At 55.9% G+C, this 20,268-nt stretch overlaps 7 protein-coding genes across 7 annotated transcripts; 3 read left to right on the top strand and 4 right to left on the bottom strand.

The window, feature by feature from the left end:
- Window positions 1-14: 14 nt before the first annotated feature.
- Window positions 15-1,286, bottom strand: IE81DRAFT_295580 (FAD-binding domain-containing protein; the record flags this gene model as incomplete). Its single annotated transcript, XM_025512098.1, has 2 exons — window positions 15-843; window positions 1,000-1,286. The coding sequence occupies 2 exons, from the start codon at window positions 1,284-1,286 to the stop codon at window positions 15-17; spliced, it is 1,116 nt and encodes a 371-aa protein (XP_025366094.1).
- An 897-nt stretch (window positions 1,287-2,183) lies between these two features.
- IE81DRAFT_327023 (hypothetical protein) lies at window positions 2,184-4,587 on the top strand. Its single transcript, XM_025514985.1, has 2 exons — window positions 2,184-3,991; window positions 4,105-4,587. The coding sequence occupies exons 1-2, from the start codon at window positions 2,273-2,275 to the stop codon at window positions 4,405-4,407; spliced, it is 2,022 nt and encodes a 673-aa protein (XP_025366093.1). The 5' UTR covers window positions 2,184-2,272; the 3' UTR covers window positions 4,408-4,587.
- Window positions 4,588-5,101: 514 nt separating this feature from the next.
- Window positions 5,102-5,411, bottom strand: IE81DRAFT_63792 (hypothetical protein). The gene has a single exon (XM_025517497.1). The coding sequence runs from the start codon at window positions 5,347-5,349 to the stop codon at window positions 5,149-5,151; it is 201 nt and encodes a 66-aa protein (XP_025366092.1). The 5' UTR covers window positions 5,350-5,411; the 3' UTR covers window positions 5,102-5,148.
- Window positions 5,412-8,123: 2,712 nt separating this feature from the next.
- Window positions 8,124-9,605, top strand: IE81DRAFT_327022 (hypothetical protein). Its single transcript, XM_025514984.1, has 5 exons — window positions 8,124-8,282; window positions 8,355-8,639; window positions 8,715-9,235; window positions 9,304-9,346; window positions 9,408-9,605. The coding sequence occupies exons 1-5, from the start codon at window positions 8,161-8,163 to the stop codon at window positions 9,472-9,474; spliced, it is 1,038 nt and encodes a 345-aa protein (XP_025366091.1). The 5' UTR covers window positions 8,124-8,160; the 3' UTR covers window positions 9,475-9,605.
- A 1,547-nt stretch (window positions 9,606-11,152) lies between these two features.
- Window positions 11,153-14,594, top strand: IE81DRAFT_332698 (hypothetical protein; the record flags this gene model as incomplete). Its single annotated transcript, XM_025515335.1, has 13 exons — window positions 11,153-11,456; window positions 11,526-11,622; window positions 11,699-12,019; window positions 12,077-12,181; window positions 12,259-12,429; window positions 12,520-12,618; window positions 12,689-12,775; window positions 12,841-12,999; window positions 13,122-13,648; window positions 13,845-13,878; window positions 14,310-14,405; window positions 14,456-14,487; window positions 14,569-14,594. 13 exons carry the CDS (start codon window positions 11,153-11,155, stop codon window positions 14,592-14,594), a joined length of 2,058 nt encoding a protein of 685 aa, XP_025366090.1.
- A 1,245-nt stretch (window positions 14,595-15,839) lies between these two features.
- Window positions 15,840-16,418, bottom strand: IE81DRAFT_332697 (hypothetical protein; the record flags this gene model as incomplete). Its single annotated transcript, XM_025515334.1, has 3 exons — window positions 15,840-15,999; window positions 16,084-16,216; window positions 16,319-16,418. 3 exons carry the CDS (start codon window positions 16,416-16,418, stop codon window positions 15,840-15,842), a joined length of 393 nt encoding a protein of 130 aa, XP_025366089.1.
- Window positions 16,419-18,379: 1,961 nt separating this feature from the next.
- On the bottom strand, window positions 18,380-18,964 carry IE81DRAFT_332696 (hypothetical protein; the record flags this gene model as incomplete). Its single annotated transcript, XM_025515333.1, has 4 exons — window positions 18,380-18,443; window positions 18,525-18,569; window positions 18,619-18,793; window positions 18,865-18,964. The coding sequence occupies 4 exons, from the start codon at window positions 18,962-18,964 to the stop codon at window positions 18,380-18,382; spliced, it is 384 nt and encodes a 127-aa protein (XP_025366088.1).
- Between the last annotated feature and the right edge of the window lie 1,304 nt (window positions 18,965-20,268).

Genomic DNA, 20,268 nt, shown 5'->3' with positions numbered 1-20,268 from the left:
CCCCCCCCTTCTACTCACACGTGACCGACAATGGGACCGTAAATGCCAGCATCGTTCGTCTCCTGCTTGACGCGCTTGACCAGTTGCGGCAATTTGGAAATGGGCACGCACACATCCGTAGTCCAGCACCTCTTGCCCTCTCCCGCAAACTCCAAAGCGGCCCAAAGCGCCTGCTTCCTAGCGCTCCACAACTCCTCCATCTCTGCTTCTTTGCGCGCAAATCGAACAGCTCCTCGATTCGCTCCGTAACTGGACGCGACGATGCTCAACAGCCTCTCATCCTCTGTCCTGTGCGCATCTGTACCTGCGAATTTGACAAAGAGCGTAGGTTCCAGAGGATGATGCGGTGCTGCTGCGGCTTGCTGCTCGTCGTCGTCGTCGTCATCGTCGTCGTCGGCATTGATGGCTCGAATCATCGCTTCGTCCAGCAGCTCGACGCACTGCACATTAGCACCGGTATTGAGCAGCGCATGAGCAGCCGAAACGGCATTCTCCACGCTAGGAAAAGGGACGCAAGCAACGCTGATGGGCAGCAGCGGTGCCAAGCGCAGCGTAGCGCCCACGATCAATCCCAACGTCCCTTCGCTGCCCAGGAACAATTTGGTCAGATCCGGTCCTGCGCTGGATTTGCGAGCTCGACTTCGCGTCCGGATCACCTCGCCAGATGCCAGCACCACGTCCAGGGAGAGCACATAGTCGCCCTTCATCGTGCCGTATCGCACCGCATTCGTACCGCTGCCCCCCGATGCGCACATTCCACCGATCTGAGCGCCAGGTCCCGGATCCACGGGAAAAAAGAGCTGCAAACCGAGCGATTTGAGGTGCGCATTCAGATCTTCGTATCTGAGCGAGTAGGGAAAAGCGCGATGGATGGGAGTGGGGGGTGGGGGGGGGGGGGGAAATGGCATGAGTGTACGAGTTGGCGCGCTTGCGCGAATCCTTTCGCTGGCTCGCTCGCTCGCGCACCCGCGACTGCCAAGGCTATGCTCAAAGACTGACCTGAGACCAGGCTGCACATGAACATCGCCATCCTCCGCATTCACGCTGATCACGCTCGCCATGTCCCTCCAATCGACGCAGACAGCACCTTGCAGAGCAGCGTGGGCTTCCAAGGATGTTCCTCCAGCATAAGGAACGATGGGCGTGCGGGTATGGGAGCAAATGCGCACCACATCCACCACATCCTCCACGCTTGCAGGGTAGATGATGGCCAAGGGCGGTGCGGCTGGGTGGTAAGACCATGGACTTGCGCCGTGCACCTCCAAATCCTCCACCTTTGTCGACATTTGCTTGCCGAATCGTCCACGCAATCTGGCTATGCAGGATGCTGATGCTGATGCTGATGCCGATGCCTGATGCCGATGCCGATGCTCATGCTCACGCTCACGCTCATGCTCCTCCATCCGAGCATCCCTATCGGCAAACACCTTTTCTCGATTGAAGGCGACGTAGCACACACCGAAGAGCGCAGCGGTGGACGAGAGACCTTGCAAGAGACGAGGTGCATCTTGTTGCTGTTGCTGCTGTTGCTGCTGATGCTGCTTCTTGTCGCCGCGGTCCTGCCCGCCGCGTTGCTGCTCGCCTTGATGCTCATCGCGCAACACAGACGAGCTGCTCAACCAGCGCGCCTGCGGAGATCTTCTCGCTGATGCTGATGCTGCTGCTGATGTCGATGCCAGCACAGCGTGAGCGAGGCGTGGTGGAAGTGCGAATCTGCTTGTTGCGCATGCTGCTGGCGCAATAATCAGCTGATGTGCGATGCTGCTGGAAGAGGTTGATGTTGGGCGCATGATGCATCTGCACTCGGGGTGCGGCGACGCGTTACGTGATGTGGGGCGTCACGTGCTGAATCAAATGACGAATCAAGATATGAAGTTGTGAGTGTAGGGATGATGATGATGATGATGATGATGATGATGATGACGATGATGACGCTGCTGCATGCTCCTGCTGCTGATCCAGAAGGCGCGAGTCGCGAGTGCGCGCACAGCTTAGCCCGCCTGGTCAAGACTCACGTACGCGCTCAGGCAAGTCGTGATGAGTCTTGAGTCCTGTGGGGCCATCCATCATGCGCGTCCCGATCGCGCCGTCACGTGAACGTGCTCGAGCCATTGCGTGCAACTCAAGACTAACGACTCACGACTCACGACTCACGACTCACGACTCACGACTTGCGACTTTGCACATCTGCTGCTTCCACCTCGCCCTTTCCCACCCAACTCCCTGGCCCTGTCCCCCTCACCCCACTGCACACGCTGACATGCAAGCAAGCATGCCCATGCCCATGCCATCGCCATCCTTTCAAACATGGCACAAGCGCGGTGCTATACTGCTAGCCTTTTGGACCGCCGTGGTGCTCTCCCTTCCAGCATGGTGGTACCTCACCAGCATCCAGCGACTGGCTCTGCCTCAAGAGCGCGTGCAGCATTGGGTGCAAAGGGGTCATTGTCCCATTCGCATCCCGCTTCGCATTGTCGTGGAGGTGGGCGTGGAAGTGTCGGGTGCAGCGGGGCAGACTCCAACTGCATCTGCATCTGCGCTCCATGGATTGCGGCATGAGCTGGAGTCGCTCTTGCACTCGACGCGCACCCCTACGCCCAATTGCGAGCAGGTGATGGAAGTGCAAGTGGTTGGAGAAGGAGCGCGAGCGCACATCACCGATGAGCACGGCAGCGCACAGCTCATCACCTTGTCGCTCTCTGCCAGCGCACCGCTCAGCCTCGCCAACGACGTTGCATCCCACTCCTCCTCCTCCTCCTCCTCCTCTTCCTCCTCCTCCGCCAGCATCGCTGATCAAGCGCACGCCATCCATCAAGCCATTTGCAAGTTGCTGCAGCTCGAAGCGATCCCCACCTCCATCTCTGCCCGCGAGATCCCTTACTCTCGCAGAGTGCGAACAGTCTGGCACTTGCTCAACGAAGACGCTTCCGTCAGCCGAGCCAGCAATCATACGCGCTACTCGGGCGTGAGAGGGTGGGATGCGCAGGCTCTCAATCATGCCCTCATCCGACACATCGGTCCCATTGCCCATCATCTCGACGCTATTCACGATGTCGCTACGGAATCGCAAGTCAAGTGGCACGCACCTCTAGACTTTCAGCCCGTCGAGATGCACGTGCCTGGCGAGAGCGTGCCAGAGGTGCTGGAAAGCGTGCCACAGCGGCAGAAACAGGAGGGCGACCAGAGCGCAGATGATGCGGTGACGCGCGATGCGAGCACGCAAGAGGATGCGTCAGAGGCGCGTGTTAGCGATGAGCCGGCTGATGCGGAATCATTTCCGAGCGAGGAGCAGCAGCTCGCGACCGGCATTGCGCTTCCGGAGCTTCCGCAGCCAAAGAAGGTGCATCTGATCACCCCGGATGATCTGACCGTCTTTGTCAATAGCGCCGCCTGGGGTCTATCATCGCCCTCACCGGCGGGCGAGTACGAGTTTCCAAGGGCTCCGTGGACCACCAAGCGTTTGGATGAGGCGGAAGAACATGCATGGGGCTCCGAGGAGTTGGAAGAAGAGAGGACGCTTCATTTCGTCCTTTTTGTTGCTGCGCCTCATCATCGACCGCTGCTCATCCAGACCCACAACTCAACGGCAGCAGCAGCTTCCAACTCTAGCGGGTTCTTGGTACCTCAATGGGGAGGCGTCTTTCTGCACAACATTGCAGAGGTGCAGGCGGCTTCAAATGTTGGGGATGCGCTGGCACCCGCGCTAGGCTCCGACGATCTGGACCCAGCTATGCGCGTCTTTGCTTCCCAATTGAGAGCACTTTTGGGTTTGAGAATACCCGTCTCGCCCCGAGGTAGTACGCAAGGGCAGAGGGAAGCGCGCATAGCAGTAGCTCGTGACGCTCTGCTTCGAAGACGCATCGCAGAGACTGCGAGAGAGGCGGTCAGGACGTTGGATGGCATCATCAAGCTTACGGACAAGATTGAGAATCTGGGAATCGGACCGAGGGTCAGGGATGATGTGATGAGCGCATTGGATGCGTTGGATCAGGTGAGTCCAGCTGGGACAATACATCAGCGAGGCGCTCTTCCTTGGAGTGCCGCGTTGCCCCTGACACCAACGCCCCGCTGCCCCCCCCCCCCCCCCACTCTGCTTGGACGCAGCTCGAGACGGAATTACGATTGCAAGGTTCTTCTGCCGGATCGGCTTCCGAGCGGTTATCTCGGGCGCTATCGCACAGCAGACGAGCAGCGTCTCACGCTTCCAGAGCATTCTTCAATAGAGACATGCTAGCTCTGCTCTACTTTCCCGCAGAACACAAGTATGCCGTGTACACGCCATTATTCGGACCTGTCGCTGTACCCCTCTTGGTCGCTTTGGCTAGATTGGCAAAGGAGAGGCGGCGCAAAGCGAGAAGCAGCGCGGAAAAGGAAAGGGAGAGCATCAACAAAAGAAGGGAGCGGTGAAGCGTGCGAGAGTGGGGATGCTGCTTGCTGCTGCGTCAGCCAGCATGTGGCTCGCGCGCCGCCGCCGCGTCCCAAGCTTTCAGATGGGGCAGAACAGCAAAATCGTGCACTCCCCCCCTCGTCGGTTCATTCGTAGAGTCTAATTGTCACAACGTTTCATTCGCGATACTGCAAGCCGTTCTCGTGGTCGCATAGCATGCATGGCACGCATCGCACATCGTCCGTCACGGTGAGCCTGATCACAAGCAGATGAAGATCGTCGGTAAGGGTGATGATCTCTTGCAGCCAGTCGTGCGAGAGTGGAGGGATGGGGCAGAGGGGGGCCAAGGACCTGCCCAAAATGACAAGGCCATGTGCAGGTTTCTTCTCTTCTTGCCCCCGAACAGCCGCTCCGCCCCCGCAAGATTTCTTTTTTTTTTTTTTTTTTTCATCCCAATCTGCAGGCGACGGAAGGTAGTTGGCTGGCGATGACGTAAGAGGCTCGTTCGGCACCATCGACGAGGCAGCTAGCGGTCAAGTCTAAGAATGCGCCATCGAACACGCCCTGCTTGCCTGGTCCGCTTATGTTGGGCTCAGCAGAAGCGCCGTTGGCGTAGATTTCACAAGCAGCTTGGCGAGGGTGCGTGCGGTCCAGTGCGGAAAGATGGGTGGGTGAGGAGAAGGGGGGGGGGGGGGGGGGGGGGGGTAAGAGTAAGTTCGGACTCGGCTCGGGGAGGATCAGCTGGCTAGCTAGCTCGCCCATCATGAAGAAGGTGGTGCTGCGAAGCGAAAAGGGGGACCCCCGCCTCGGAACTCGATCGAGCAGACGGACCCCTCATCTGACGCCGTGTCCTCAGACAAGATTTCGAAAATTCCCTCCGAACGAAGCCGAACGAAGCGGTGGGAGCCTTTCTTTGTGTCTCCCACTTCACACTCACTGTCCCAGTAGCTAAGATCGCCCATGCTCTTTACGCATACGTTTTCTGTTCGGCGAAATCAAGTGCTTTGCCTTCGGTCAGCGGGCGCGTCGTTGGGGTCTCGCGAACGACGAGATCTGCTCCATACTCACTGGCAAGAGCGCTTGGTACGCTCACGAGCGCAAGCGCAAGCGCTACGACGACGAGAGAGATGGAGCAGCGCATGCTGGGTTCAAGTGACGACGAGATGTGTAGTGCAGCGTAAGGAAGGGGACTCGAAATTCAAATTGATGGGGGTGGTGGGAGCTTGGCGTCAAAGTCAAGAAGAAAGGAAAGAGTCTCGAGAGCTCGTCAAATACTCGTGGGGGCCTGGTCCAGCCACGGTCACATCTTTGTGCGCGATCGAGCATCCCTCAAACTTCGTAAAGGTAGCCTCGAGACGCAACGACACATTCGCGCGGGCGGCGGGCGCAGACCGAACAGCACGCCTTGCAGCGTTGCGTACCGAGTGTCGCAGGGGCCTCTCCATTCACCTAGCGGTGCGGACCGCTCCGTATCATCGGCGCCCGCGAATGGACCGCCGTGGCATATGCCTCTTGGGCAGGTGTTCAGGTGCCTCGGAGCCCACGAATAACTTTTGGAAAGGTGAACCGGAAGTAGACATCCGAGAATTTGAATTTGAAAGGTCCCCCGGGTGTGCCTGGAGACGGTGTTGTGTGCGATCCACGCACGGCACTCTTGTCTACTTTAAGCCGGAGCAAGACGAGCGATACGCGCATGCGTCGGTGTTGCAACGTCATTCCATTGCTTTTCTCGATTCCCTTATTTCCCTCGGTCGAGCACACAATTGAACAACTGCCCCAGCACGCGCATCCCGGGCCCTCGTTGTCTAGTGGTGCGTTTGCTTACCCAGAGACGCCACCCCTTGCGACTCTGAGTGACGAGCAGGTAATCAAGGAGGCGTGGGCGGGCAGATGATTTGCGGCAGCAAATTGCTGGCGACTACAAAGAACATTTCTTGCCCATGGATGATGCAGCTTGCGGTAAGGTCCAGCCACTTTGTACCAGCGACCTTGTGGCCTTGCAAACCTGGGCCTGACAGGTCGGCAGTCTTGGGTCGACCGTGCGCCTGATTTGCGCATGCATCTTGCCCACGATTTGTGCGGGATTGCAACAAGCGGAGGAAAAGTGGCAAAAAAGCAAGGATGGGGTGAGCGAGTCTTGGGGGCTGACACGTGGAAATGTGAGCTACGGTCGTGTCAGCTGCATCAGCCTCAAACCTCACCGTCCCAGCCTTTGACTTCATCAAGCGTTTCAGCACAGACGTTGTCTGGTAGGAGAAGAGGATGAAGACGATGGCGGCGTCAGCCTTGTCACAACAAAAGCTAGAGCCAGGGACCGACTATTCACGCGCAGCTACCACTCCAGTGCCGAGGCTGAGTGCCGACAACATGGCCAGAATGACTGTGGGTCGCATGTTGATGTGTGCAGGCATGCGAAGAGATGCCGTTGTGCTCAGCTGTAGCTAGGTAGCTAGAGACGCGGTGTTCGATGAGGCTACAGCGTGCGTACTTGGTCTTCGCACCTTTATATAGCTTTTAGGCGCTAGTCTCAAACAGCGTGGCGGACAAGAGCAGAGCTGCACCGAAGTACAAGAGGCGGTGAAAGTAGCCATCTGCGACGGAAGTGTTCATTCCAGAGTCGGGTCGGTACATGAACAAGGTCCCTTGTGGTCGCTGATCCCTCCTGGGCGGTCACTTGTGTGGACAGGCGGCGGAATAGATTGGGCGTTCGCAAAGGATCGCGCGCGCGCGCGCTCCAATCAGCGATTTGCGAATGAAAGCGGGCAAGTTACGGGATCGAAGTTGTGACCTTCTAGAATTATTTTGAATTGTCGAGCAGGCGCAAGCACTCACAATCCTGTTCGCCCCACGTCCCAATGCTATATAGTGTGACTACAGTCGTCATAGGCAGCATTCAAGTACCGACAAGACGACTTTTTGCATCGCGTCCTGAGACAAGGTTACCAAAAGCTTGCATTGACGTTCAACGCGCGCCCAAACAAAAGAGTGCCGCAGCGTGCGGTCAGAGCGTGAGTGAGCCTGTGGGTAAGCAGCACCACCGCGAAGCATTCACCATCGCGGACCTGTCGAGGTACGACGAAGGGAGTCGATCTACGCTCCACATGTGTTGTACGACTGACGCTTGCCTCTCGATTCTCTCTTTGGCTGGGTTCCAAGATAGCGAGCTCAGATGGATGATAGCTGCAGCTGGACACCCGAGCCCCCCCCCCCCCCCCCCCCCCCCCCCCCCCCCCCCCCCCCCCCCCCCCCCCCCCCGATTCATTCACTCACCATATTCGGCTCGGAATGGATTCTTCTCCTCCGTCGGAATGGGCAGTTTGCTCGGCTCCGGCGCGCGGAAGCGAAGATGTGCGAAAAAGTAAACAGGCTCCGCTCCGATCTACGCGCGACGTGCATAAATCAGCGCGTGCAATTAAGATGTATCCACGAGTCGAAGAGGGCTTTCTCGCTGTCGATCTGCTATAGCTGCAGATGGGACGGCCCAATTAAGCTGCATATATTCAAGATTCAAGATTCACATAGATGCGTTCATGCACAATCTTGCGGCCGCGGCGGCGATCTCGCATCGAGCGCTGCACAAATCGCATGGGCGACGGCGGGCATGCATGAGCCGAAAGCGGAGACGATGCGGTGCTGCGCATGCATGGTGGTTGTGCCGAGCAGATCCAGAGACTTTTGTATAAAGAGGGGTCAGATGTCGGCGGTGATTTCGATGGTCTCCCTCCCCCCCCCACCCCCCCACCCTTCTGCAATTTCCACTGTATTCGTGCAAGATGAAGTACGGACGCATTGCTGCGCTGCTTGTTCAAGCTGTGGCCTTGGCGACCGCCACACCAGCAGCCCATGTCGTCAACAGCTCAGCTCCCATCGGGACACTCCACATTTTTGGAGATTCGTGAGTGTTGTGCAAGTGCGGCGCAGGTGAGCTGCGTCCTCTGATGACGATCATTCCATGTTTATCTCGCAGCTACACCGACAGCTGCAACGTCTGGCACCTCCAGCACAGCGACACGCCCATCTTTCCCGGTTGCCCTCCTCCCGATGCCGGAAGAAGCACCGGCGCAAGAGCTTGGCCAGAGTACATTCGCATCGATCAAGGTCAGCGCGAGAGCAGCAGCACCAACGCTTCGAATCCATCGTCGCCCGGTGGCGATCCAATCGCAGGCAGCAAGCAGCAGCAGTGGCTTATCCGCAACTGGGCATTCAGCGGTGCTACGTGCGACAATGCGGCCTTTCCCTCTCAAGCTCCCTCGTGAGTAAGCACGCGTGGATTGGTCCAGTCTTTTCGCTCTGCTCCTCGCTGATCAGATGATCGCTCCGCTCGTAGAGTCGTCGATCAGCTTGCACTGCTTCAGTCCGGCTATGGAGCCGTGCCGCCCATCGGCAAGCCCAACGCCAAGGCGGACGTAGCCCTCTTCCTGATCGGCACGAACGATGTCATCCGACTAGCTTCGAAGGAGCGCGGTTTTGGCGGCTTGTTTCCCTACAATTCCAAAACCACGGTCGCGAGCGAGACGGCCTGCATTCGTGCTCGCATCGAGCTGCTGCATGAGCTCGGCTTGCGTCGCTTTATCTTAGTTGAAAATACGCCTCTGCAAAATACGCCGGTTTTTCGGCAGCTCAATGCGACTGCGGAAGGAGCAAAGTATACGCAAGCCAACAATGCAGAGCAAAAGAAGCTCGCCATGGTTTTGAACGCGCAGTGGAAAGGCAATGCAGTCATCGACATCTTTCCTGCTTATGCGCTCTTTGACGCCTACTACCGCAAGCCTGAAGAGTATGGCATCGCGAATGTGGACACGCCTTGTAATCACACTGCTGCTTGCACGACCAGTCTGTGGCAGGACAGTGAGTCTTGTTGTTACAGCTTCGAGCTGCAATGCACCAGCTAATGCTCCTCCATCTCCCTCCTGTAGCTCTTCATCCCGCTCCGCGTCCCTGGAAAATCTTTGCTCGCAAGTGAGTCGTCGGTGCAACTGAACGAGTACGTAATCTTGCTGATCATTGTCTGCTCTCGCAGACTGGTGCGCTTTGTGGCGGGTGTCCGCGGTGACGCTCTCATCAAGGGTGATGAAGGGGCTCAATAAAGGAGGTGCGAGGTGCAATCAACTCTCAGGGGCCTCTTGATGCTCGAGGCAGCGAATCAGTCCAAGCAACGCATGCACCTTTTCAAATGCATGTACAGAGATGTCTGCCTGCTTCATTAGCTCGATTCGGCATTCAGCAGAGAACTGATTCTCTCTTACCATAGGCTGATTCACGTTGCTATCGTGACCTTTTGCTGCGCTGCCAGGGTCCAGGTTGAGCCAATTGCGATGGGGCTCAACACAAAGGAACGACTGGTTTTCCATACTTGTCTGAGCAGTCTGAAGTCTCCTATGAGCTCAGAGCATCGCTGTGAATGTCAGTCGCGACGATGTGGGCCTGGAGTCTGCGAACTTCTCACGCTCAGGTCACGATGATGATGTATGTATTGAGGAAAGAGCGTGAGTGACGCGGTATGTACATGCATGATGGACGCGCATGCGCACGTGACAGATCTGCCGTCCTGCTGCAGCTGGAGGTTCACTCCAACGATCGATTGGACAGCCACGGTGAGCGCGTGTCAGCTCGTCTCGCCAAGCTTGACCCGAGGGATACTGACACTCGGCCTTTTTGCACGTCCTCAGGTGGCTGGGGATCTCGGGTTTGGCGCCGCCTAAAGCAGAAGGGTCGCTATGCCGTCATCTCGAGGGCGGAGGCTGCAAAGTATGGCACGGCGAATATTGCACGTGACATGCTCGTGCATGCATGCATGAGGTGCATAGCCCACAGACGACATTCATCAGACTATCCCATATCCAAGCAATCCAAATCACTTGACTGAATGTGAGATGAGGTTACATTCTCTCAGTGTCAAAGCGATTACGGTGTTGTCATGACCAAGAGCCTGATCACGCTAGAGTGAGGTACAGACATTCGCATGACTGAGCGTAGTCGTCGCCCGTGTTTCGGATCAGATATTCGCTGAACGTGTGACGAGATTGAGAGTTGACGGCGATGATCACCTGACGGAGTGATTGGCATCACTGATCTGCCACCTTCATGAAGCCAGTCACAGTGCGCTTGCGGCTGCACGCAGTCATCAGAATGTCAGTCTTTCGGCCTCGCTCACCAAAGCCCAATAGGCAAACCAGCAGACTGGACTGACTCACCACTGCTGGTCGGTCCTGATTTGGATGCACGACGCGCGCGCGCGTGCATGGAGGAACCGGTCCCCTCGGGGAGGTGGGGGCCATGAGACCTAGACCGCGGGTCTGGCCGTGCAACCAACCTAGCGCGGTGGCTTGCAGCAAGCGCGCACCGCGAACAGCGTTCGAGGCTCGAAAAGTTGAGAGAGCCTGCTTGCTTCGTGTCTTTTCCGCTCGTATCGTATCGTGTGACTAGTCAACAATGGCAAGACAAATCAGGGGGCGGAAAGCATTCGGTGGGCCCAGCATCCCCTCTGTGGGCAGCGCTCCCGTCGATCGGGGACAAAGCGTCACAGAATGCGGATGTTCAGATTCTTTGCATCGATGCGCTATCACTTGCGATACAATGAGCCTGGATTCACGCGTTGGAATGGGGGCCACTCGCGACTTTGTGGTGATGTCCGCAAAGCATAAAGACTCGACGGTTGTTCAAGATCTGCCCACTGTCAGCCAGAACTCTGCACTCCTACTCATCCATTTGCGCTTTCTTTCTTTGGTCGTAGCTCCCAACGTCCACACCCATATCGCAGTAAGGATGCAGCGTCCCGCCTACCACCTGACCTCATCCAGCGACTCTGGCATGCTCAAGTACAATGCCGCCCCAGCACAGCCGCCTGACACACGGGGTCGACCGCTGCGCGCCATCTTTTGGGTCTTGTTCAAAGGCCTCGCAGTCCTTATCGCGCTCCTCGCTCCGCTTTGTGTGCTGTTTTGGTACATCTTCAAAGCTCACCAGGCGATCCGCGTTGGTCTCTACATCTACACCACCGCGCCCGTACACGAGCTCTTGACGATCAGTCAAGTCACCAGCAAGATAGCTGAAAAGGTTGTTGCTCCAGGTGAGCGGCACAGAGGCGCACGTTCGTATGGAGTAGCTTTACTCACAGTGAGCCTCCCCGTGTCCTCAGCAATGGCGGTCTTTGGATACTTGTGCGCCGCAAGCTGGCTGCGACGTAGCGAACTCAACGGTACATATTCCAACAGCACTCTTCCGACACCCCTGCAGTGAGTAGTGCAGCGATCAACCCACACGTCTGATCTCCTCAACTCATTTAGACCCAACATCTCACAACGCTCTCAGACTCGGCATCGTTCAGACCGCTCTCGGTTCTGCCAACTTTTTCGCCCTCTCCGACGGCATCAAGTACCTGCTCGGTAAAAGCGGCCACGCCAGACGTCCAAAGATGCCTGCTTTTGTCTCTGCCGCCGTCATTTTGCTCTGCTGGCTCTTGACTCTCGAAGTGTTGGCTTTCTTTGCCGACTTTGCATTCCATCAAACGACTGTCAACTCCAAGGTCTGGCTGCCTCCCACACCCGCTCAAATGCAAGCCGAAACGCGCGCAAAAAGCCTCATCGCAACGCCGCCACTCGATTGGACAGTGGATCCTCTGTCGGTCACAGCGTCAGTGAATGACACTGCCAATGCCTATGGGGCACAGGCCGACTCTACCATTTCTAGCATGCTTCTGGGTCGACGGGTCAACGAAACATACTGTGCCTCGTGGAACGCTTACTTCAATGACTTTTCGAGCTCTGAAGCAAAGAACAGCTGCGGCTACTACAAGTGAGTCCACGGGCGCGTCTGTGCTCATCCGGTTAGCGCTTGCTGATATTCGACGTCTCACAACCGTGGCGAATCAGCGGTGCTGCATCGGGCAACCTTGTCATTTGGGCACCAAAAGGGCAAAAAGCATTTGCCAACTCATCCACCACCCATGCTGTTGCCTGGACCGACGACACGCACTCCATCATGGTAGCCCCGAACCAGCCCGCCTTTTCATACTCTGCAACTGCGCCAGGCATCAAGGCTACGTGCGCCAGTATCACGAGGGAGTGTACCCAATGCGCCGGCGATGGCACGGGGACTTCGTACTGCGGGCCACTATCTGGCGTTGATCTTAGATGCAATGGACCGCACCAGTACAATGGAACGGCAGAAGCAACAGGTTGGCTGGACGCTGCCGGCAACGTTCAGATCGACAGCAACGTACCTTTCACCAAGTGAGTGCCGAGTACCTCTCACGAAAGAATTATGAGCGCGCAGCTTACAGCGACTTCCTCGATTTCGCAGCCCTCTGCACTGGGGTACCACGATCATTTCTCAAGCTTACGTTGACTACGAAGGCGGACACGGAAGTGGCACGTATGACCCAACTACGTGAGTGAGACCAGGCCGGCTGTCTGTTTCTACAGCACCGCTGAAACAGTGATTCGATATGGCAGAGGATTCGTCGTCTGGGGCCACTCGGGAGCAACGAATGTGCTGCACTGCGACGTCGCCGTGAGACTTGTCACGTATCGATTTGATCCGCCCAGCACATTCAAGACAATTGGTACGCAGGACGTGAACGCTGCAGCAGCGCACAGATTCGTTTGGAGCGCGTGAGTCTTTGCGCGGCAGCAGATACAGCGAGTGCCCAACGCTGACGCTAACCTTTGATCCAACCGTTCTCGACTCTTCTTTGTGTGATCTTCCGATAATTTCTCGTCTCCTCGCCTTGCAGAACGGACCTCTTTGCCACGCCTGGCTCGGACCTGATAGGGTCGATCATCGATGGTGCAGGTCAGCTAGCTTCTGATCCCTACCCGGAAGTTTACAGTCGAACGCTCTCTCGCTGGTTGATGGCATACTCTGCCGAGATGATGAGCAGCACGCCACTGGACACGCTGGAAGGTCATGGAGTACCTGGCACGCGAGTTCACCTCGTGGTCTTGACTGTCTTTGCGGCCATCGTTCTCATCGAGTGCATCACCATCTCTTTGGTCGCGCTCGCTGCGGCTGCTCACACTTGGCGCTGTAACGACTTGACCGTCAGAGCAGTACGCAAGCGCCTCACTGGACCTTTTGCCCTGTTGTGCCAGACATATGGCACTCCTCGACGCCTGCAGCCTGAATTGGGCGGATCGCAAAAGCAGGCATGCCTCACGGAAGACAACTTGCAATTGTTCGAGTGCGAGAGCACGAGCGGCGCGCACGGTCTGCGCCTTCGCAAGGCAATGCACATGCCACCCGCCGGCTCTCCCCTCGCTGGTAACGTCTCGACCTGGAATCTCATTGCGGACTAGTGTCTGACCGGCTTCCGCACGCTTCTGGACTCGCCTTGTCTTTTTCGTCACCATATTGTCTGCTGGTCACCAAATCATCGTTTCTCTCGTTCATTGGATGAGTCTGCTGTATCGAAATGGAGCACTCAGTCACCTCTGCTTCACTTGTCATTGCAATGCAGATGCAGTCATTGGGCGCCTCGGCCAAGGTGTAAGGTAGCTGACGGCCAATCCGTCTTCTGGATCAATGAAAGTGTGCGAGCGAGATGCAGGGTTGACGGCGATGGCCGCCCAACGGAGTCATTGGCATCACTGATCTGCCACCTTCATGAAGCCAGTTCGCTTACGGGCAGACTCGGTGTAGTTGTCGAGGTCGCTGGAGGTCAGGTGCTGACCGCTGTCAGCATCTTGTTCGCAAAAGTCACAAGTGGCAGCTGACCACTCACGATCCAAGGGGAACCGGCTTGATCTTGATGTTCCTGCACAGAACCGCAGCGTATCGCGCATCGCGTGCTCACCAGTCAGCGGCAGCCTGCGCGTACGGCTCTCTCGTGACTCACAGCGTACACTCCACCCAGAGCTGACCGACTTTGGGTCCGGGTGCAACAGCGTTGATTCTCGAATCATTGCTTGTCACAATGTTGCAGGCGTCCGACCAGCACTTTGCTGCCGCTCCCATGCTTCCTCTGCATTCTGGGTGACCAGTCGAGACATAGACGACTTGAGTACGGAGTCACGGAAAGGTCAGTCTGCTGCGGCACATCGATCGGTGAAGCACTCTTCTTGTTTCCAGCTCACTCAAGGCGTTGTCGGAGAATCCGGGAGGTGTGTTGGCCATGCTGGTGCCTATAGCAAGGATAGCACCGAGCAAGACTGCGAGTCTGAGTCGATGAAGCATGGTGCTAGCTGCGCAGGAAGGGAATGCTTGGTAGGCTGGGAATGACTCGATCGTGATGCTAGACGAGACTGACGATAGTATCACCTGTGGGACCTTTTGTAGGATGATTGGACACGTTTCTGCGTCCAGACAGCGTCGACGACGACGGTGAACATTAAACGCTGCTATCACAGCTGAAGGTGAATTCAGCCCGGTGCACATCCTCCAGAATCCACGACGCGTCAGTCAACGAGCGCACGGGGATCCTGGCGGCGCTGTGTCGCATGGTCATGTCGGGGATTGGGGCACGGAGTTCCCCTTCGAAGAGCAATTCGTCCGCAAGATTTGGGCCTCTGCGCCGGCAGACGTCTTCTCCGCTGCTAATCATACACCTTGTCACTCGATTCTACCCCGAGTTCTCCAGACAGCGCTGGGCTCTCTTGCACATCGCGGGCTCTTGGGAGACCTTCAGGTCCAAGCGCCGAAAGATTACCCGGAGTCAGTGTTGTGGAGTACAATTGGTGAATGTCAAAGATCGCTAACGATGATGGTGGTGGAGGACAACCAAAATGGAGACCCTTACGAAGCTTCATTCACGAAGCTAGGATAATGCGCGCGTCATGCGATGCATCCCTCGCAAACGATGTCATGATGCGTTTGACGAGCGTACCAGACGGAAGCGGAACTTGGCAGCGCAAAGGAAAGAGCTTTCGCTTGCACTATAAAGCCAACGTAAGGGTCGTTTTATCTGCTCGAAGAACAAGATTGTTCTCAACCTCAAGTGTTACCGAGTCTTGTCTACCGACACTCATTGATGCCAGCTCAAAACTTATCGAGCGCAAATGAAGGCTGCTTGACTTGTGGGGCCACAACCAAATGTCAGCGAGCGGCGCGTAGAATCAACAACACGAATTTCAGCTCCGGTGAGAAGCGAGTAATTCTCGAAGATCAACGTTCATTGTATCGTTTTAGAATGTGTCACTCTGGCTCAACGAGCGCCTTTGATTCCACAAAACAAGCGCAAGTGTGCAAACACCAGGTCGTGTGTCGAATGATTCAGAATTCGCCTGCCGTTTCTTCGTTCTTGACAACGTGAATCGCAGGAAACCAAGGGTAAAGCAAGCATTTGTGACGAGGTCGGCGCAGGACGTGTGGACATATTACCCTTCAATGACGGCAAAGTGGGCAAAGGGAAAGAGAATTGGTTCACCAGCGAGAAGAACGGCGATACTTTGTCGGCCTTATGATGCCATGCATTTGGCACCGTTCCAACCTTCAAATGACTACTCCGGTAGCCGCTTCAGGCCTCTTTGTGGAAGCCAGTCTTTGAGATTGCAGAATCCGTGTAGTTGTCGAGTTTGCTGATTTGGGAGTCCGAGCTCGCGACTCTCAGCTTCTGATGGCAACACGGATCGATCGATGCAGGTAATGACTCACGAGCCGACAGGAACCGGTTTGATCTTGATATCACTGAAACGGTCGGGCGAGGGCAACATCATTGGCACGCATTCCATTATGAAACATGTCGAAGTTACACTACTCACAGCGTACACTCGACCCACCACTGGCCAACCTTATCGGCAGGGGCCATGAGCTTGATCCTCGCACTGTTGCCAGTCACCGAATCACACGCCTGCTCCCAGCAGTTGGAAGCAACGCCAGGATTCTCTCTGCATCCTGGATGGCCCGTCGAGATGGAAACGACTGATGACGAATTCGTCTGCAGTCAGCGTCCTCATCTACCAACATGCTCGCTTATCAACCGCAGCACCCACTCACTCTCGGCATTGTCGGAGAAGCCTGGAGGCGTCTTTGCGAGGCTCGGTGCCATTGCGAAGATCGCGGCGAGGGCGATGGTGGTCTTTATGTGATTGAACATGTTGGTAAGTCCACGAAAAACGCAGCGCGAGAATGGCTTTTCAACGACTTTTCTTCAGGATAGACGATTCGAGAATGGGGAAAACGTGAGGTGAAGGGGGAAGTTCTTGAGCGCTCATTTATACTACATCTACTCGAGTGCTTGCGCAGGTGTCTGGCATTGCACCAGACACTATGGGACTATGGGTCATGACAAGGCGTGTCCGCGCGCATCACAGAGCTCACGATTCGTACCCGTAAGCGCTCAGCATTGATTGAGCTCACAATGACACGTTAGCCGTTGTCTATGCAGACAATGATTGGCAATAAGTCGCATGATCGCGGAGTAAGGTAGACGGCCCGCGCTGCCTTGAGCAATCTACTTTGCGTAGGTTAGCAAAGATTGTGAACGCCTCTTTTGCCAATCGATATGTTGATCTGTTGTGGAAAGGGACCAAACTCGTATCGAGTGGTAGGTCGACTGAAGGAACTGGAAGATGTCGCGCTTGTGTTCAACAAGAATGATGGTGTTCATATTGCAGATTTGAGCTTTATGTACATGCATATTTCGTGCACTTTGTGCGTGCGCGACACAGAGACTTGTGTACATGCATGGCCCTTGCGGCCGCTCAACTGCCTCGAGCGTAAAGGGGACCGTGCGCTTGACACAAGCGTCCCACGCGCTTAACTCTGATCCGTAGCTCGCCATCCGAGCTCAAGCGTAGCCTACCATGTACTTGCGAATGTACTGGGTGAGGTCGTAGGTATTACTGGTAAGCAGGGTGCAAAAAGTGAAGGCCGACAGAAATCAGTCGACCACACAAGCGCGTTTCCCGGCGCGCGCCAACTGCACTCGTCTCACCCTTCCAGCGTCTCGCTGCAAATGATGCGGATAATATGGAGACGTGAGTACATCTTCAAAGCCACACAATAAGCAGGCTTTGACCGATCACCCACCCGGTGCATTCTGCCCAGCCGTAGCCACCATTGGATGGCTCCTCCGCGACTGAAGTGAAAGCATTGATCCTGTACTGTCCATTGGCCATGTTGGTGCATGCGTTCGTCCAACATTGAGAGGCGGTGCCAATGTTTGATGTACATTGCGAGTCAAATGCCTGTTTCCAGTACACGACTGTGTGGTCCGTTGCGTGTGGATGCTTCATCAGTCGAGCGCTCTTCCATCGGTTCGAATCGACGCACCTTTGGCATTGTCAGTGAAACCTGCAGGTCTTGTATACTTTGGAGTCGCTTGCGCGGCAACAAGGGCACATAGTAGAAGAGTGAAGCTGCAGATGGCGATCATGTTGAAACGGTCAAATTTTGGTGAACATTTGAAATTTGGGGTGGGTGTCATGTTGGGAAGTCGAAGCGGAAAGTGCCGGGTATTCGCAAGTTGATGTCTCTCGACGACATTGAAGGTCATACAATCACTGAAGTGCGCATCTTGCGAATCCTGCTACGCGCCAGAGACTCGCTGAACCGCTCATCAGTTCCAGCAGGCAGCACACTTGCAGCAACGCTGAGTGCATGGTCGCCCCGGCACAGCAGCGGAGCATTTGAGCTGCAGCAAAGCGTCCATGACATTCTCACGATATCGGCTGGCGCCGCCGACACGGCCCGGCAACGCATTCCCGGTGCGACAAGCTTGCATTTGTGCTGCTCTCGGCATAGGTCATTCCAGCCGGTGCAGACGTGTTTGTTTAATTTACTAAGCACGGTTGGGGACACCGACAATCAAGGAGGCACCAGTTAACCCCAAATATTGTCACTTGATGCGGACATCATTTCGTCTCACAACAAGCATTGCAGTCTGACATTGACAGAATCATGAAGTATCTCTATTCGGCTTTTACTCATTCGAGGTAGCTCGTGACAGCTTCATGATGAATTGGTCGTCTCTGATGTGTCCTTTGTCGAAGCCGGATCGGCCGAAAGACATTGAAGACGGAAGGCTCAGCAAATGCCGCTTTACCCTGCAGCGCTTCAGCCGATCACAGTGAACGACACGTCCTTTTCGGCGACATCCTGCGAAAGGTTGACTAGGTTGCTATCGAGCGGCAAAAGAACAAGGTGTGATCATCAGCCGTCTACGCTTCGGATGTGGTAAGCCTCACTCATTCGTACTTACCCGTTCGGACCTTCGCTGAGGTTTGAAAAGGGAGGATCGTTCGAGCTGAGGGTCAAGACGCAAGGGCTCGATCTCGTCATATGCTGCAACTCACGCGGTGCACTCCGCCCAAGCATTTCCGCTGTTGAGTCCCTCCTCTATCACAGGGCCGAGCAGATTGACGGTGAACGACTGCGCGCTCCTAGCCGTGCAGGCTTTGAGCCAGCATTGGTCCGCAGCGGCAATGTTTGCACGGCAGTTCGTATCCTGCGCAACGGTCCACTTGACAACTGCAGCATGGTGGAGATGGCGACGGAAGTATGAGCGAACATTGCAACCTCGTGGTGAGCGTCCAACTTACGAATCGCGTTCTTGGTGAATCCTTCAGGTTTTACAAGAGTACGCGCATGTGCAACAGAGACGGCGCAGAGAATGAAGGCGAGGTTGAATGCAGATACCATGATGAAGAGATCGACTTTTTTCTGAAGGGTTAGGTCGATGTTGAGGCTCAGGGATAGAATTTTGCACTTTCAAAGGAAGCTGTAGATGGGGGGAACGTCGGATCTGCGCATCGTACCTTCTTACTTATGCGCCAACTTTTCCATCATTTGATCGGCACGCAGCGCTGGAGCAGGCTTGACCGTCTGTCCTTGCGCTTGACATGGGCACCACAAAAGCCAGCATCCGTTCACGCGGCACACCCTGGGTCTCGCCTCTTTGCCAGCGGATGCGCAGTCAGACCTGACCTCGTTTTTGTCATTTACGGCCACAATTGAGAAGAGAAGAAAAACACCTCTTTAAATGGTTCGAGGAAGATGCGCAGCGCAAAATGCAATGAAGCAGCGGTAGCGCGACTCAAATGGGGACCAAGACTCGCATGAAACCTCAGGGGTAGTATAAAGAGGAGCGTATGCCAAGCTCATGCCAGCCTTGGTGTGTTCAAACAGCTGGCGACATAGCTCACGCGTATGTGCACTTTCGGTACGCGTACTTTGTCTTCTCTCGGGTCCAAGGGCCTTGATTTTGGTCCAAATTCTCGGGCTCTTGGTGCGATGATCCATCCAGCACTTTGCGGCTGCTCCGACCGCTTCGACACAACGGACAAATGTCGCTTGTGCGCAGTAGTCGACCGCGCGGCGCGCACAGACTGGGCGAGTCACGCAGAACGTCAGCCGTGGTGGCCGATAGCGATGTGTTCTCAGAGACGCACACATGAACGTCTGCATGCGCAGCAGTGCGCTTTGTTGGACGCCCAATCTCTGCCGCACTGAAGGTGCTTGTCGAGGTGTATGCTGACCGCGAGGCTTCACACGGAGTAGACCAGACCTGTCCAAGCCTGCATTCGGGACGTTGAGCTCCGCGGATGCAGACGATGGATCCAAGCGCCAATCTATCCGAAGCCACGAGCTCTTGTGATGACTGTGTCATGACTGCGACGGAGGTTCAGCTCCGGCGCAGCCACAGGTCCGAGGGCCCCGCCGCCGCGCCATCCCCGCCGTCGCCGGTCCCATCCAGGGCCGCGGATAAGAGGCGCTGAATGTTCATCACTAATCACAAATTCCATTTGTGGACGCGAGCGGCTCAGAGTGCGTTGCGAGCGTGCACAAATCGATGGCAGGGAAGGGTTGGTAGCGAAGCCAAGATGCTCCAGTGAAAAAAAAAAACGCTACTAGCGAAGCACCATATCTGCATGAAGCCACGATGATGCGTGTGTCGTGTGACCTGCTGCTGTCTTGAGTGTTGTGGTGCATGCGACGGCCCAAAT

This window comes from Ceraceosorus guamensis, assembly GCF_003144195.1.
Source record: "Ceraceosorus guamensis strain MCA 4658 unplaced genomic scaffold IE81scaffold_165, whole genome shotgun sequence".
In the NCBI taxonomy this organism is placed as follows: domain Eukaryota; kingdom Fungi; phylum Basidiomycota; class Exobasidiomycetes; order Ceraceosorales; family Ceraceosoraceae; genus Ceraceosorus; species Ceraceosorus guamensis.
Note: the sequence above shows the minus strand (reverse complement) of the source record. Positions and strands in the feature narration are given on the sequence as shown.

Coding starts and splice junctions, on each gene's coding strand:
- IE81DRAFT_327023 (XM_025514985.1), top strand. CDS start 2,273: ATGCCCATGCCCATGCCATCGCCATCCTTTCAAACATGGCACAAGCGC. Junction 3,992..4,104: donor CATTGGATGCGTTGGATCAG/GTGAGTCCAGCT, acceptor GCTTGGACGCAG/CTCGAGACGGAATTACGATT.
- IE81DRAFT_327022 (XM_025514984.1), top strand. CDS start 8,161: ATGAAGTACGGACGCATTGCTGCGCTGCTTGTTCAAGCTGTGGCCTTG. Junction 8,283..8,354: donor CTCCACATTTTTGGAGATTC/GTGAGTGTTGTG, acceptor TTTATCTCGCAG/CTACACCGACAGCTGCAACG. Junction 9,236..9,303: donor GACCAGTCTGTGGCAGGACA/GTGAGTCTTGTT, acceptor TCCCTCCTGTAG/CTCTTCATCCCGCTCCGCGT.
- IE81DRAFT_63792 (XM_025517497.1), bottom strand. CDS start 5,349: ATGGGCGATCTTAGCTACTGGGACAGTGAGTGTGAAGTGGGAGACACA.